The 16010-nt window shown below is 37.7% G+C and overlaps 1 protein-coding gene across 3 annotated transcripts in view; it reads right to left on the reverse strand.

Annotated features, from left to right (window-relative positions):
* Positions 1 to 1262: 1262 nt before the first annotated feature.
* Positions 1263 to 16010, reverse strand: part of Dpyd (dihydropyrimidine dehydrogenase) — a 706501-nt gene continuing 691753 nt past the window's right edge. For all 3 annotated transcript variants that reach the window (XM_048352019.1, XM_048352018.1, XM_048352017.1), the window contains 2 exons: positions 6247 to 6387; positions 1263 to 2460 (listed from right to left, as the gene is read on the reverse strand). In XM_048352019.1, coding sequence (XP_048207976.1) covers positions 2290 to 2460; positions 6247 to 6387 — 312 coding nt within the window. In that variant the 3' untranslated portion in view covers positions 1263 to 2289. The remainder of the gene's footprint in view (positions 2461 to 6246; positions 6388 to 16010) is intronic.

Raw genomic sequence — 16010 nt, forward strand, 5'->3', positions numbered from 1 at the left:
TGTTTTCATCAAATGTCATGGATAAATGGCAACAACAGCAACAAAAAAGGAAATGTGCCTAAGGAACAAGTTAGGGTAACATCATGAATCATCATGGTTTTACATGCAGGCCCTGGTCACTCACCGTTGCACAGATTCAAGCAAAGAGCTGAGCCATTGTGTTCTCTTTCTCAGGAAAGAATGGGGCACTCATGTTTTACCTCTGGGTTCTGCAAAGGGAATGTCTGTGTGTCACGTAGTGACTTGTAGAGGACCAGGCATATTATCTGGTGTCTCCGGAGCAGGATCTTCCCCAAGGCTGTGATCCTTTCCCACACTAAAACATTCTCATCAATGGAGATGCAGCTATACACAGTGATGACTTCACGTAGCTCTGGCAACGTTCTCTGTTTCAAGATAACTGGACTTTTTGATGCATGCCAACAACCCCGAATGGTAAGATTTGGTACCATGGCAATAGTTCAGAGAGTCATTTCCTATCATACATTTACCTAAGGGGTACTATTACATACAAATATGCTTATTGGATTAAGTAAACACCATACTTTCAGGTGGGCAAGCTGCCATTTTTCATTTGTGTCTGCACTCAGATCATCATCACAAAAAGTCTGGCCTGTTCGTGCTGAAGAACAGACTAGAAATCAGTGAAGAAAGAGGGTAAGAGGGTCAGAAAGTTCGATTTGAACTAACATTTATATCTAAATACCTATATCTATATCCCCACTCTCATTTTTTTCTCTCTATTTATCTAGATAGCTATAAATAGCTGTTATAGATATATCAAACAAATGGATAAAATTCATTGTAGAACTAATGACAAACTGCCTCACCACAAAATCTAAATGGGTGACACAAGGTTACATTCTAGAAAGAAACAGAAGGCAAAAGACCATACTTAAGATCTTTATAAAATTTTATTTGATACTATTCAGTCTTGTGGATGATGTACTCAGTATGCATTTCTCAATTACACATATATCAGAGAAATATGACATAGGTTGTCACTTCTTGATTTGCTTAGATTCCGCTTAAAAACATACAAAGAAGAAATAAATGAATTTATATGAGATACTATTTACTGACTACAAGAACAGAGCAGTAGAAAAATATTATTCATTTTCAGAAAATGCAATTTTTTTAATTCAATTACTTTTTTTTTTTTTGGTCATTCATGCGGCTTGAACTCAGGTCCCTGAGCTTTTTCATTCAAGTCTAGTGCTCTACCACTTTGAGCTACAGAACCACTTTCAGTTTTCTGGTGGTTTATTGGAGATAAGAGTTTCACATACTTTCCTGTCCAGGCTGGCTTGGAACCAGGATCCTCAGATCTCAGCCTTCTGAGTAGCTAGGATTATAGGCATGAGCTACCTGTGCCTGGCTTACTCCATTACTTTTGAAATTAAGCCCCAATAAAAAAACAGTAGCCGTATTTGTTTTGCATATTATATGTATACTACCAATACTATAGTTTTCATTTCTGAATAATCACACATGTGACTCAGTGCTTTGTAATTTGGGCTTCGTTCAAATGTTAATTGCTATAATCACGAAGGTTACTATTAAAAGCAGACACAGCAGAACTATGCAAAACAAATGACATTAACAGGATCTCCCCCATAACATCTAATTTCACTATGAAAACACATTCAATATTTAAAGGAGGGTGTCATGGGCTCAACTGGTGAGTAGTGAAGACACCTTTGACAGGTGGGGTGATTATCCAGCATCAAAAATATGTTATTTTAGCCATGAGGGCCTAAGGAAATTCTAGATTTCCCCCTTTTCCCTGCCATGATTCATAACTATCTGATTTTCTTCATTTGTACTTTGTGATGCTAACTATATTTTCTTAGAAACGGAATAAAATTTCAGGAAATTTTTTAATTAAAAAATAAAACCGTTTCCTGGGAAACATTTTCTTGTATGTTAGCATATAGTTTGTTTCAAAAATACTGAATTTCACTTAAAATTAGAAATCAAAGATGGAGCACAGCATAGGGCAATTTGGAAATTGTCACACTAATTGCCATGAAAAAAAAAGTTGATTTTTCACAACAGACAATTGACAGCGGGCATCTAATTAACTGCCACATAGTAACTAGCAGCAGCGATCCTCAGAAAGGAATTATTTTCTGTTATGACCATTAATTGGTTACTGGCAGTAGATTTTCTTTTTAACTTTATAAATGTATTTAGCAATTACAGACATTTTAATTTGGAGAGAACTATACCCCATGGTTGCACTATTGGTGCTCTCGGATTTCGCAGCCGTTGTCTTGCGAAGTCCCCTTAACACGCCGGCTTCACAGCTAAGGGTAAGCCTCTCTTTGGCTCATAAGGGGTTGTCCTGGAAACCATTTTGATGCAGTCGATCACAGGGCAGACACTGAGACAGAGGGTACAGCCTGTACATGTGTCAGTAACCGTGGGCAGGTGCGTTTCTGGGTCAAACTGTATGGCCTGCAAACAGAAACACAGAATACAGATGGCAATGCCCAACAAGGCCACAGCCTCATTTTACCATCAATATTGATTTCCACTGCACAGGTGCTGCTTTCTGAGACAGATGTCCATTCAGCATCATGGTGTGACTATAGCAACCAACCCCTGGACCGATAGAGGAGGGGAAAAAAAGACAGATGGAACACCTTTAAATTAGAAATACTGTGTTTCAAAAAAATCTTTAGAGGTATTTTCTTTTTATTTTGTGAGGAAATATTTCCTACCACACTAAGTCTCCAGCTTCCTTTGTGTGAGCAGAGCTAGGGTCTGGCCTGTCCTAACTTGACAGGGAGACTACTGCCTGAGGATGACAAGGTGATTTCACCTTACTCCTCCTCTCTTTCCTCCTCCTCTTCCTCCTCTTCCTCCTCCTCTTCATGGCCCCTCTCACCCAGGAAAGGCATGGCTGTCAGGTGGGATAATGAGCTGAACTGGTTTACATTCAAATAACATGTATAGAAGAAAACAGTAGAAAAGGAAGAAAAAAAATCTGCCTAGCATAATAGGAAGTTTCAGCTTTGAGGATTTCCAAGTTAATTTTAAGCATTGTCTCATCACAAAAGGGAGAAAGCATCAAGTAGAAGCCTGGACTCTATCAGCCTGAGAATTAGGGTCTTTTCCTCCTTTCTTCCCTCCCTTCATCCCTCCTTTTGCTTCTTTCCTTCTTTCAACCTAGGATAAATTTCAACAAGTTAGAGTAAGCTCTTTATAATAACCAATACAATGTAAATACTGCATAAAGTTCAAACACACACACACACAATGAAAGGAAGCTACTTTTTAGTAATAGATACAATTATTTTCCATATAATTTTGATTAAAAAACATTAGTTGAGTTCGTGGATAAAGAATCTTCAGATAATGTAGAAGCTAAAATTCCCAAAGTGACAAGAAACCTTTTGTTTTTGTCTTTTATGGACTTAAAAGTGAATGGTCTTTTCAGAATAAATCCTGATAAGTTGCCTAAATGCATGAAAGTTTACTTTTTTAAGGAAATAATTCTATAACAACTGACTGTGATTATAACAAATCATCAGAAAATCTCCACACATTTTTTTCCCCAGCTTTATAAAACATTTCAAATTAGTAAAGGTTTAGGCAGTCACAGCAGAGGATTACAAGAGCCCAGTAGCTATGCCCTTATGAACACTTAAGATGATGCTAAGTGAAATGAATTTCATGTTACGGAAATGAGTGTTATATCACTGTTGTAATTACTTTCAACATGCCACGTGAAACTGTAGCTTTTTTTTCTTGATGACCCTCTTGTATCCCCTTCCTGTGGTTGTCCCCACACTATCACTGTATCTCATCTGAGTACCCTGGATACTATATATACTGATACTAGGGAAGGGGAAGGGAATATCAAAATCAAGAGAAAAAGGATTAAAAAGACAAATGACTTCAAAAACAATACTTACAAAACCATTTGGTGTAAACCAACTGAACAACTCATGGGGGGAGAATGAGAGGGGAGGGGCAGGAAATGAGGGAAGAGGTAATAAATTGTACAAGAAATGTACCCACTGCCTTACATATGACCCTGTAACCACTCTGTACATCTCTTTGATAATAAATAAGTAATTATTCAGAAAAATTTTTGGTTTAGATGAGTTAAAAACCATTTTCTTTTTTTCTGTATTTTTTCATATATATGGTAATCCAATGAAGGAATCTATAAAAGCTAAATATAGGCTTAAAATCTTATGCTTAAAAATGTTACAAAGTTACAAACTTACATTCAGTTGAGAATGTCAATTTTGATTACTTTTTAATCTTTTGAGACAGAAGAGTCAGAGAAATACTTTCTAAGTATTTTCTAATCCATGCTTGTGACTTTTTTCCCCTCGTTAATGTGACCTTTATCACTACAGTTATACCACGTCTAGATTTACAAGGTAGGAGCTGTAAGATCTGAGATTGGAGATATTAAAACTCAGATGTTATGAAGCTAAAGGACTGCCTACTTTATCTTTAACCAGTTAACCAGAAGAAAGATGCAATCAAAGTGAAAACAGTATGACTAACACTTTCAAAATAATTGCTAAAGATACCATTCACCCAGAATCAATTAGGTAAAAGTTGATGTAGAACTAATATCAACTTAAGAAGGAAGAGATTTTTTTAGAAATTAAATGTATCTATCAAAAATATGCTAACTTTCTTTATGAAGAACATGGGACCTGCACTCAAATTGAATAAGGTAAATGAACTCTGAAGGATGAGGCATTTTATTATGTACTTAGAATATCCCATTGATTATTTCTTTAAAGGATCTTACATTTTTCTCTTCTGTATAGCTTGAACATTTGCATAGAAATAATATCCTTTAAGTTTTTAGAGCAATTTTAGTAGGCTGGTGCTTTTCAGCAAGTGTTAAAATGTGCTTTCTTCAAATTCCTTATGTTAAAAAAAAAACAAAATCAAAGCTGGGTATTGGTAGGCACTGGGGCTCAGGCCTCTAATCCTAGTTACGCAGGAATCAGAGATCTGAGGACTGTAGTTCAAAACCATCCAGGGCAGGAAAATCCAAAAGATTCTTATCTGCAATTAATTCACAGAAAGATGGAAGTGAAGCTGTGACTCATGTGATAGGGTGTTAGCTTTGAACGCAAAAGAGATCAGGGACAGCGCCTAGGCCCCGAGTTCAAGCTCCAGGACTATTAAAGGTGTAACTCTTATACATCATGCATTTGTAAAAGTCAGTTTAAGGTCAAAGACAAGAGTTAATAAATACATAGGAAAGAAATGAAGAAGCAAATTAAAAAGTGATATTACAAGAGAAGTTCCTAGGATGTGTTTTCAAGAGCATAGCTCATGGTGAAGAACTCAAATCCCTGACTTTTCTTTCTTTACCATATGGTAAACCCAACTAAGAAACTACCTAGGAATCACTTCCTGTGGCAAACATGCACCTCACTGGTTTTTCCAGATATAAAGGAATTTCTAAGGCCAACCTTCCTAAATAGTTGGTGAGAAAGTTAAAAAAAATCAGTACCAAATGGAGAATTCTCTATAAGCATGAGGAATCAAGTTCATTCTGGGTGAGGGACATAATGAATACTTCTTCTCATTCCCCTCAGTGGTAAAGTATAATGCGACAAAATAATAACTTGCACTAAATGGTGACATGGTATCTATGATCACTGCGCTTTAAAAAACTTATTAGTGTTAAAATCGGGGTCAGAAAGATATACCTGTGAAGCAGCCAAATAGGTGGCACATGGTTTTAGTGATGCTGAAACCAAGCCCTCTCCTAGTTACTACCTGAGAGATACCCACAGTCCTACTTCTTTCCAATGACCTCCTGTGACTGCTCCTCCATTAGTAGCAAGTCTTCAGTTTGGACTTCTTTCTTGGTGTCATTTATGTAACTTACATCTCATATATGTTCTTAAAACTATGGAATGGCAACCTGCTACTTTCCAAAAAATCTACCAATGATCATTCCTCATTTCCCTAACATCAGCCCTTGCTCTTTATCATGAATTCCTGCCAGGCACTTTGAACCATAGAAAGCTGCACTTTAAAACCACATGCTTGAAGTTGAGCCACTTAGGTTGGGCCCATCTGTTTTCCTTAATGGTGCATTATTTTTCTAGATTTCTCTAACTCCTTTGAATTGTACACTGAGCTACAGGAGATATTTCTTGTCTCCCAAATCAGAAGAACTGTGCTTTAATGCCAGCAAGTTTCTTTCTTTTTTCTTTTTTCTTTTTTTTTTTTTGCCAGCAAGTTTCTTACCTGGTAGCCCGAGTCATTGCAGGTCATGTAGCATTTACCACAGTTGATACATGAGTCTTCGTCGATCATGGCCACAACCTGCTCCACAGTGCTTAACTCACCAAATGCTCCTAGGTACTTCAGTGCCCTTCCAATGACATCCTAAAAGAGAGGAGCCGAATAATTCACAGTGCTTACTTTACAAGATCGGCTCTGTTTTTCTATGAGGACACGTGATCTTAACTTGGAAGACTTTTTTCATAAAGGGGCTTTCCACAATAACTATAGCCTAAATATTTCTGAAAGAAGGCTATGCACATTAACAGCTGAGAAATATACAATGATGAAAAGTCTGTAGATGGCTAGGTGATTCCTCCCTGTGCACCCCCCCCATCCCTTCCTCCTCCTCCTCATGGCCCTTCTCACCCAGGAAAGGCATGGCTGTCAGGTGGGCTAATGAGCTGAACTGGTTTACATTTCAAATAACATGTGTAGAAGAAAACAGTAGAAAAAGAAGAAAAAAAAATCCACCTAGCAAATAGCAAGTTTGAGCTTTGAGGATATCCAGGTTAATTTTAAGCATTGTCCCATCACAAAAGGGAGAAAGCATCAAGTAGAAAGACATTCCAGCCTGGACTCTATCAGCCTGAGAACTAGGGTCTTTTCCTCCTTTCTTCCCTCCCTTCATCCCTCCTTTTGCTTCTTTCCTTATTTCAACCTAGGATAAATTTCAGCAAGTTAGAGTAAGTTCTTTATAATAACCAATACAATGTAAATACTGTATAAAGTTCAAACACACACACACAATGAAAGAAAGCTACTTTTTAGTAATAGATACAATTATTTTTCCATATAATTTTGATTAAAAAACATTAGTTGAGTTCGTGGATACAGAATCTTCAGATAGAAACAAATATTCCCAAAATGACAGGAAACCTTTTTTTTTTGTTTTGTCTTACTTTTATGGACTTAAAAGTGAATGGTCAGGGCTGGGGATATAGCCTAGTGGCAAGAGTGCCTGCCTCGGATACACGAGGCCCTAGGTTCGATTCCCCAGCACCACATATACAGAAAACGGCCAGAAGCGGTGCTGTGGCTCAAGTGGCAGAGTGCTAGCCTTGAGCGGGAAGAAGCCAGGGACAGTGCTCAGGCCCTGAGTCCAAGGCCCACGACTGGCCAAAAAAAAAAAAAAAAAGTGAATGGTCTTTTCAGAATAAATCCTGATAAGTTGCCTAAATGCATGAAAGTTTACTTTTTTAAGGAAATAATTCTATAACAACTGATTGTGATTATAACAAATCATCAGAAAATCTCCACACAATTTTTTGCCCAGCTTTATAAAACATTTCAATTTGGTTTAGATGAGTTAAAAACAATTTTCTTTTCTTCTATAGGTGGCCCTCTAGCACTTGAGCTATAGCTCCACTTCTGGCTTTTTGGAGGTTAATAGAAGATAAGAGTCTCATGGACTTTACTGTCTGGAATACCTTTGAACTGAGATCTTTAGATCTCAGCCTCCTGACTAGTTAGGATTACATGTGTAAACTACCTGTACCCTGCTTGCTCTTTTACTTTAAGAACTAGAATTTTCTTCTGTCACCCCTGAAGATCTTTCCAGCAGTTATGCATTGCTTTGTTCTTCATATTAATTGGAAATGTGTTTAATATGTGGAGGAAAGAGAGTGTTTGATCAACAGTAAGAAACACTTTGTTTCACAAAACAAAATAGAAGAATATAACAACATTTGTCAAATTAGTATGCTGTCAAGAGTCTTCTCTTTTGTTTTTCACTTTTAAAATAAAAATCTTTTGTTTTAGTTCAAGGTCCATGTTACAGAGGGTTGACTATTCTTAAAGCCATCTTTCCCTATTCTCTTTGTTATTTTATTTTTGAGACTTTTTATGACCTTGGATGCCCCTTTCAGAATGTTTTCTACATTAGCACTAAATGACAATACACTCATTACCATGAGCTTTCAAACTGAGACAATGTTTAGATTATTTATGCAGTTCATTTTTGTACTCAAGAATTTACAATGATGGAAATTTCTAGGGTTGGCTTTTCTGCTTCCTTTTCAGTGTGCTGACATTATTACAATTTCAAAAGTACTTCAGTCTGTCTGTAGGTGGGTACTTGATGGCTAAATCTGTATCTCCTTTCTGAATTGCTCTCACAAGTTCATGGTCAGAATCCATCAGCTGGATGACAAACTTTGTCACTCAGAATTAGAAGCACAATTTCTTCACTCACTGAACTTATCAAGAACACCAAACTGGATCTTCCTTGATATATATTTCCTCCCTCTCTCCCTCCCTCCCTTCTTCCCTGTCTTCTCTCTCCTTTCTTTCTTTCCTTCTCTCTCTTCCTCATTCCTTTCCTCTCTTTCTGTGGATGGCTTATGATTTTTTTTTTTGGCCAGTCGTGGGCCTTGGACTCAGGGCCTGAACACTGTCCCTGGCTTCTTCCCGCTCAAGGCTAGCACTCTGCCACTTGAGCCACAGCGCCGCTTCTGGCCGTTTTCTGTATATGTGGTGCTGGGGAATCGAACCTAGGGCCTCGTGTATCCGAGGCAGGCACTCTTGCCACTAGGCTATATCCCCAGCCCATGGCTTATGATTTTTACAACCAATTTTCTTGCACTAATGATAACAAATAACATTTGAGGTTTTACAATATTTCAGGCCAGTGACACCAGTTTAAAACATTTTCCTACTTCAGTTTCATATATGTTATGAAAGACTATGGTCCAAGACAAAAATAAATCATTGTTAAAGCAGGGATTCAGACCAGTGATTTGAACATCAAATATACAATCACAAGGTCACAAGCACTCTGCTATGGTGCCGCCTTTGTTAATCTTCATTCAGTAAAATCTAGTTATATATATTGTTGAAATCTAGCTTCCTTTTTTGTAGTTTTCCTATGAAATAATTTCTTCATCTGTACCACTTGGTGTATCTTGTTTTTGGGGATCAGGAAAAGAGTGAGTACTCAATAGTTTGTTAAATAAGGGTATATTCTGCCCATGTAACAATGGATTAAACATATGCTGTAATATTAAACACAGGTAGGACAGCAGCTACTCTAACAACACTTTGATTAATATGAGACTTGTATATTAGACAGCCAAAGAATCTGGATATAAAAATCATTATTTAATATGAAAAAAAGAAGAGAACCTAAAATATCTTGAGTCCTTAGAAATTATTAGCAAGGGGTGTTGAAAGTTCATTCTACCTTTATTATATTTCAATAAGAAAATTACATTTGTTTTTCTAAATTTGGAAGAGAATAAAATAAGGACAATCATTTTGGGAAAGGATATCAAGGAAAATGAATCCTCATTTTCAGTGGTTGAAAATATGGACATTTATACAAAACTCAAATCCAGCAGGTACACTGTCAGCTTATGAATACCCTTGGGTGCATGTTCCAGAATTGGGAGTTTGTGGGAAGATGCGTATAATCATTGTGCACATATGGCTCCTTCGGTCCCTCCCGGGCACACATCTGCAGAGGTGAGGGACCAGACACTTATTATTCCATGCAGAGTCTGGGCATACAAAGCTTGAGTAGTCTGCTGTAGCCAGCTCTGATTAGGAGAATTGTGTTTGTGTGTGTGTATGTGTGTGTGTGTGTGTGTGTGTGTGAGAGAGAGAGAGAGAGAGAGAGAGAGAGAAAGTGGTGTTAAATCCTTTAAATTATGGATGACACATTTGATTTTAATGTGTTTGTGGAACTGGAATTGGCATTATGGCCTACAGAATGGCAGAATCATCTCTTTATCAATTATTGTTTAGGATAATCACAAGAGTTTTGAAAAGCTAGATGAGTCAATATTTCTGTTTGATATAATTTTAGGGCCAAAGAGTGAGGAACTAGAGAGACTTGATCTCTGATGTTTCTTACTTTTCTCCTTCTGATTAATATAAATTTTATTAGTTTTTATAGATGATTGAAGTATTTTTACATCGTGATTATTATGTGGCATGCTAGCTGTTCTTTTCAGTGTGATTCACATTTGATCAGAATATTTTCAAAAACTGCTACAGACATGTGTCCTTCATAGATCAGGATGAAGGGCAGCAACTTGTAACCTAAATGGTCCACTATTTTAATTACCAGGATGTAGCTGTCTAATTACTTAACTACTTCTTTATACATGTAAATACCAGCAGCATCACATGTTCTTATCTTTTTTTATTTGTGCCAGTCCTGAGCCTCAGACCTTGGGCACTCTCCATGAGATTTTTGGCTAAAAACTAGTGCTCTACCACTTGAGCCACAGCTCCCCTTCTGACTTTTTAGTGGTTCACTGGAGATAAAGGTCTCACAGACTTTCCAGCCCTGCTTGCCTTTGAACCTTGATCCTCAGATCTCATCCTCCTGAATAGCAAGGATTACAGGTGTGAGTCATCAGCACCCGGTAACACGTCCTTATGTTTTGATATCAAATCACTCATTGCTTAATAAACTTATCAAAATAGTAGATGGATACCCTGAATTTATGCTGATTCTAAATAATTTCTTTATTGATGCTCCAAAGTCCAAATTTATTGATGTCTCTCTAGAATGTCACTGGAATTATATTTCTGTCTTTCTGCTCTATCTTTTCTCCAAGGCCTTTATAAAGCCCTCTCACACTCAGTTTATTCCTTTTTAATTTTTAAATATTTTTTTCCATTTTCATCAAAGAAGTAAAGCAGTCTCACACAATATAAGGCATTTCAAAAATATAGCATGCAACTTGTTACTGATATCTACTATATCCTCTGAGTTAGGAGGCAGAAAAGTAGGTATGTACACTTAGAAAAATAGTTGTTAACCCCTAGCCACTCAGGAGGCTAAGATCTAAGGGTCACAGTTTGAAGCCAACCTGAGAAAGAAAATCCGTGAGACTCATCTCTTATCAACCACCAGAAAAATGGAAGTGGTGCTGTGGCTCAAATGGTACAGCACTGGCCTTGAGCAGAAGAACTGAGGGAAAGCACTCAGGCCCTCAGTTCAAGCCCCATGACCAATAAAAACAACAAAAAAGACAGACAGACAGAGACAGAGAAAGAAGGACAGACAGACAGAGAGATAAAGACAGAGACAGAAACAGAGATAGAAAGAAAGAAAGAAAGAAAGAAAGAAAGAAAGAAAGAAAGAAAGAAAGAAAGAAAGAAAGAAAGAGAGAAAGAAAGAAAGAGAGAAAGGGAGGAAGGGAGGGAGGGAGAGGGGGAGGGAGGGAGGGAGGGAGGGAGGAAGAAAGAGAGAAAGAAAGAAAGGAAGGAAGGAAGGAAGGAAGGAAGGAAGGAAGGAAGGAAGGAAGGAAAGAAGGAAGGAAGGAAGGGAAGAAAAAGTAGTTGTTGAGTTTGAACTCAATAGAAATTCAGTGTGATTCAGGAAACAAAGCCATAGAGTGGCCCTGAAGGGAGAGAGAGCAAGCACATACCAAGACACCAAGATACACAAGTCAGAATGGTTGAGAGGGGAGGAGTGGAGTGGGAGAAGCTTGCTAGTGAGAGAGATAGATGGGTGAGGCTATGGGACAAGGTTGGTTCACTGTGAATCTATGTGGCTCAGAACCCAGTGTTCTTTTTCTGTGAGGTGTGAATACGTTTTAACAAAGCAAGTTCTTACAGGATATTTTGGCTAAATTAATTTAGTTCAGCTAAGTGTGTTTTTAGGATATCATTACCTATCTTAGGCATTGTTCACTCTCACATGTTTTCCTGACCCTTTCCAGTTCTGAGAGCATTCTGCACAACCATGAGAGGAGGAAAGAAAGTAGAAGGGAAAGTTCTTTTCTCTAATGGTAGTTTAACAATATTCCATCTGTTCTAAGTAGTGGGTATAAATTTGCTTTAAAATAAACTCTTAATAGACTAAAATGTATTTTTATTTTCCCTAATGTTTCCCCAAAACTCATGTTTCTTGAAACTATAGCACTTCTAACCCATCCTCTCTCTATATATGTATATATAATATACATTATATACGTATAGATAATATACATTATATATGTTTATATATGTATCTTTTTTTGGGGGGGTAGGTACTGGTGCTTGAACTCAGGGTCTACATGCTGTCCCTTTAGCTCAAAGCTAGTACTCTACAATTTGAGCCACATCTCCACTTCTGACTTTTTGGTGGTTGATTGGAGATAAAAATCTCTGGATTTCCTGACTGGGTTGGCTTTGAGCCCCAGTCCATAGATCTCAGACTCCTGATTAAGTAGGATCACAGGCATGAGACACCAGACTCTGGCCCATTCTTAAATCTTGATGCCACATTTTATTGTTCTGGGTCACTGAGTTCTGAAATGCATAAATGTGTAACCTTTTTCTTACTCTTTTGGACACTTAGTGGATCTGTCATCAAATTTCTAACTGACATCTAGACATTCTTCTTGGTTCATCCTCAAGATGTAATTACGGACTATGGATTGTATCAATCCATTGCTCAGAACTACCTGAAATCACATTTATCAAAAGGACACTCGAGTATCTAAGTTGAGGTTTCCTTTCCTTGGCCTGACAATCTCTAATTTCACATGGGCAGTCTCTATCCTTCAGCTTCCTTTAGCCACCATTCCCTCCCCACACGCAATTTTTATAAGGAGCCTGAAATAAGATAATGCAGCAGGTCCTCTTTCTTTTGTGAGTTGACATTTTCAACCAGTCAATTTGACAATTTTTCAGATGTGTTGCCTTTAGTGGAGTGAAATTTTCCCATGAATTCTGCAAATGCTTACATTACTCCTCCATGTGTCCTAAAACAGAACTATTAACGTAGATCCTATAAGATAATGCATAACATATTTCTTACACCATATAATATGTTCTGTATAATACAACTAGACCTTTTTATTCTGTAAAAATAGAACTATTAAATGTATGCTGCAACATCTAACACATAACACAATCTTTATATCCTACAGCATATAACATATTCTACAAAATAGAACTAGACCTGTTCATTCCATAACATATTCAAGTCGATTGCCATATTCCAGCTAGGAGTCACATCTCAACAAATCCTTATAAGACTGAAGAGATGCTTGGCTTTAAACAAAATTCTGTTCAGCTTATTTTTTAAAGTTCAGTGTGATAAATTTTTCAACGGCTACTTGTTGGTAGATAGACAACTGAGAATATTAATGTTGCCTCCAGCCCATTTTTTATGGTTTCTTCTGAAAATTGCTGGGCAAGTCTCCCACTATTTTTCTTTCTGTGCTATCCTCTTTATGCTCCCAAGTATCTAATATGGTCTTACAGTTTTATCTGAGTACTTTTCTCTTTTCCTTTCACAATTCAATTGAAATAATAAACCACTCGATCAGGTTGACTGGTCTCCTGCTGACACCGTCTTACCAGTCTTATGAGATGCCGTCCATCTCTTACTAGAAGCAGCAGGAAGAAGAGATGAAAACATCAGTAGAGCTTCTAAACCATTCATTTTCCAGCCCAGAAATTCATAGACGTTAGAGATACATTCCTAGCTTCATAAAGAGGATAAGAATTCATTCTCATATCTATCAACAGAAGTGAGAAGCATTTGGGGGACTTTATAAGTCTTGGCAGACTCTCAAGTCTTCGTTATATGCTGCCTGGGAATAAAACATGTTTCTCATTTAACCAGGCCAAAAGTGCACATGGTCACCTCAGCTGTCCTCAGCCAGGAGACAAAAACATCTCCAACAAGAGGTGCCACCTGCTTGCTTGCTTTCTAGGATAGATGCACCTGTAGATTATTTCAGGGCCCAGGCTCACCCAGGCTCATCACATTTTATACCCATTGGTGGATGCCAGATTACTCATTCTGCTTTTATCTATTTTTTTTCCCCCTCAGCCTTCCAGCACAGACCTGGGTTGCTTGTGTGCTTCATTTTCAGGCACTTTGTGTTAACCTCACAGGATCTATACTTCCACAGTACAGCAAGATGTTCACTCAGTGTCTTCATCATGAAATAGAAATGAACATATGCAGATGGGATGTCTGGAAAATCAACTGCCTGAGTGACCATCCTCAGGGTGGCCCAGTTTTCCCCAGGGGTGGACCAAGGGCCACTGGGGACAGTTTTCGGCATCTACATAGTGAGGAGAAGAGGCTGGCCTGGTATAAACAAAGACTTCCCGTTCTGACTATGTGGTCACATTAGCAGTCACCACTCACATTGCTCTCATTGGGACTCTGTGTATTAATCAGCTTGTATTGATGTACGTTTAAATTGCATTAAGGTTGTCCAAGAATCCATGTGTGTTAGTGTATGCCTATAATCCAGCTATTCAGGGATAGAAGATCAAGATTCAAGACTGGCCCCAGTAACATTAACCTGAAAAACCAAAAGCCAAAAGGACTGGGGACATGGCTCAAAGGGTAGACATCATGACTCACAAGCACCAGGCTCTGAGGTCAAGTTGTAGTCCTCATTATTGCTTCTCATTGTCTTTTCTGAATTTCTATTTAACAAAATAATGAGCTCATCACCTTGACACAGTACTGCCTCCACGATTCAGGGATTGCAGATGGCTTTAATAACCCAGGATTGCATATTATTACAAGTATATGCTTGCAAATAGGCTGAACTGCTTGAAATTTCACCTTCCTTCTTTTCACTTAATTTTTCCTATGAGAGGAGAGTGCTTAATGGCTCAGGTTCTAGAGCTACACTTGCAATCAGATCTTGGCCTTCTTAATAGCTTTATAGCTGTGTGACCAACAGCAAGTTATTTGACCTCTCTGTTTTCAATTACCTACTCAGTAAAATACAAATAATGGAAGTATCTCATAGGGTTATTGTGAAAAGCTTAAACTAGCTAATTTACAAGCATGTAGCAGTGCTTGAAACCTCCTAAGAACTCAATAAATATTAGCTTTTATTATTAATTCTCTGCTTAATTAACACTAATTTATTAAACTCCATTTTAAATATCACCATCTCTGTGAAGCTCTCCACAATTACCCGAGGCAGAACTAATCCTATTCACTCCTCTGTTTTCCCAGAGCATTTTGTACATATTTGATTGAACTGTAAATAATTTTTAACATGTGTCTTTCTCCCTTGCTAGACTATTAGCTCTGTAAGGATAGATTTCCTTCTTTTTAAAATTCATGTAGTATTCCTAGTTTCTTGCATAATTCCTGGGTTGTCCATGAGTGCATAATAAATACATGTTAATGACTTATCTCTAATGAGATTCCGGAAGTCCCTGAGCCCTATACTGTGCCCTGTGTGTTCTTGAAATTGCTTAGAATCCTTAGCATACACTAGTGGACACACAGCAAATGCTCTATAAATACTTGCTGATTGACAGGTATTTAAACTGCCTAGCTGGATGGTAACGGACCATCAAATCATAGTCAAGATATTTTGAGAGAAGAGAATAAAAGTTGTGATTTGTTTAGAAATAGTATTATTACTAAGAACAGTATTGTAACTATGTTATAGCATTAGTACCAGGAAGTTGGGGGTAGATTAAAAACTTGTTCAGACAAGGGGCAATCTATTACATTGGTAGAATACTCAGTCCACTTAGGGAACAGTTTAGGGTGAGAGTGAAAGCAGGGAGGAAGAATTTAAATTATGGAGCAGAGGAATTTCTTTTGAGGCTAGAGGAGAAGGAGAAAACTAACTAAAACAGACAGATGAGTGGGAGAGAGAAAATATTAAACATGAAGACAGATAATGTGGGCCCATCAGGAAAAGAAAAGGAGGAAAAATGGTATGTCAAGGGCCAAAGAAACACTGTTGGAAAATGTAAAACATAATAGTCAAGTAGCAAAATGTGCCTGGTTG

The sequence above is a fragment of the Perognathus longimembris genome, chromosome 7 (assembly GCF_023159225.1).
Source record: "Perognathus longimembris pacificus isolate PPM17 chromosome 7, ASM2315922v1, whole genome shotgun sequence".
NCBI lineage: Eukaryota > Metazoa > Chordata > Mammalia > Rodentia > Heteromyidae > Perognathus > Perognathus longimembris.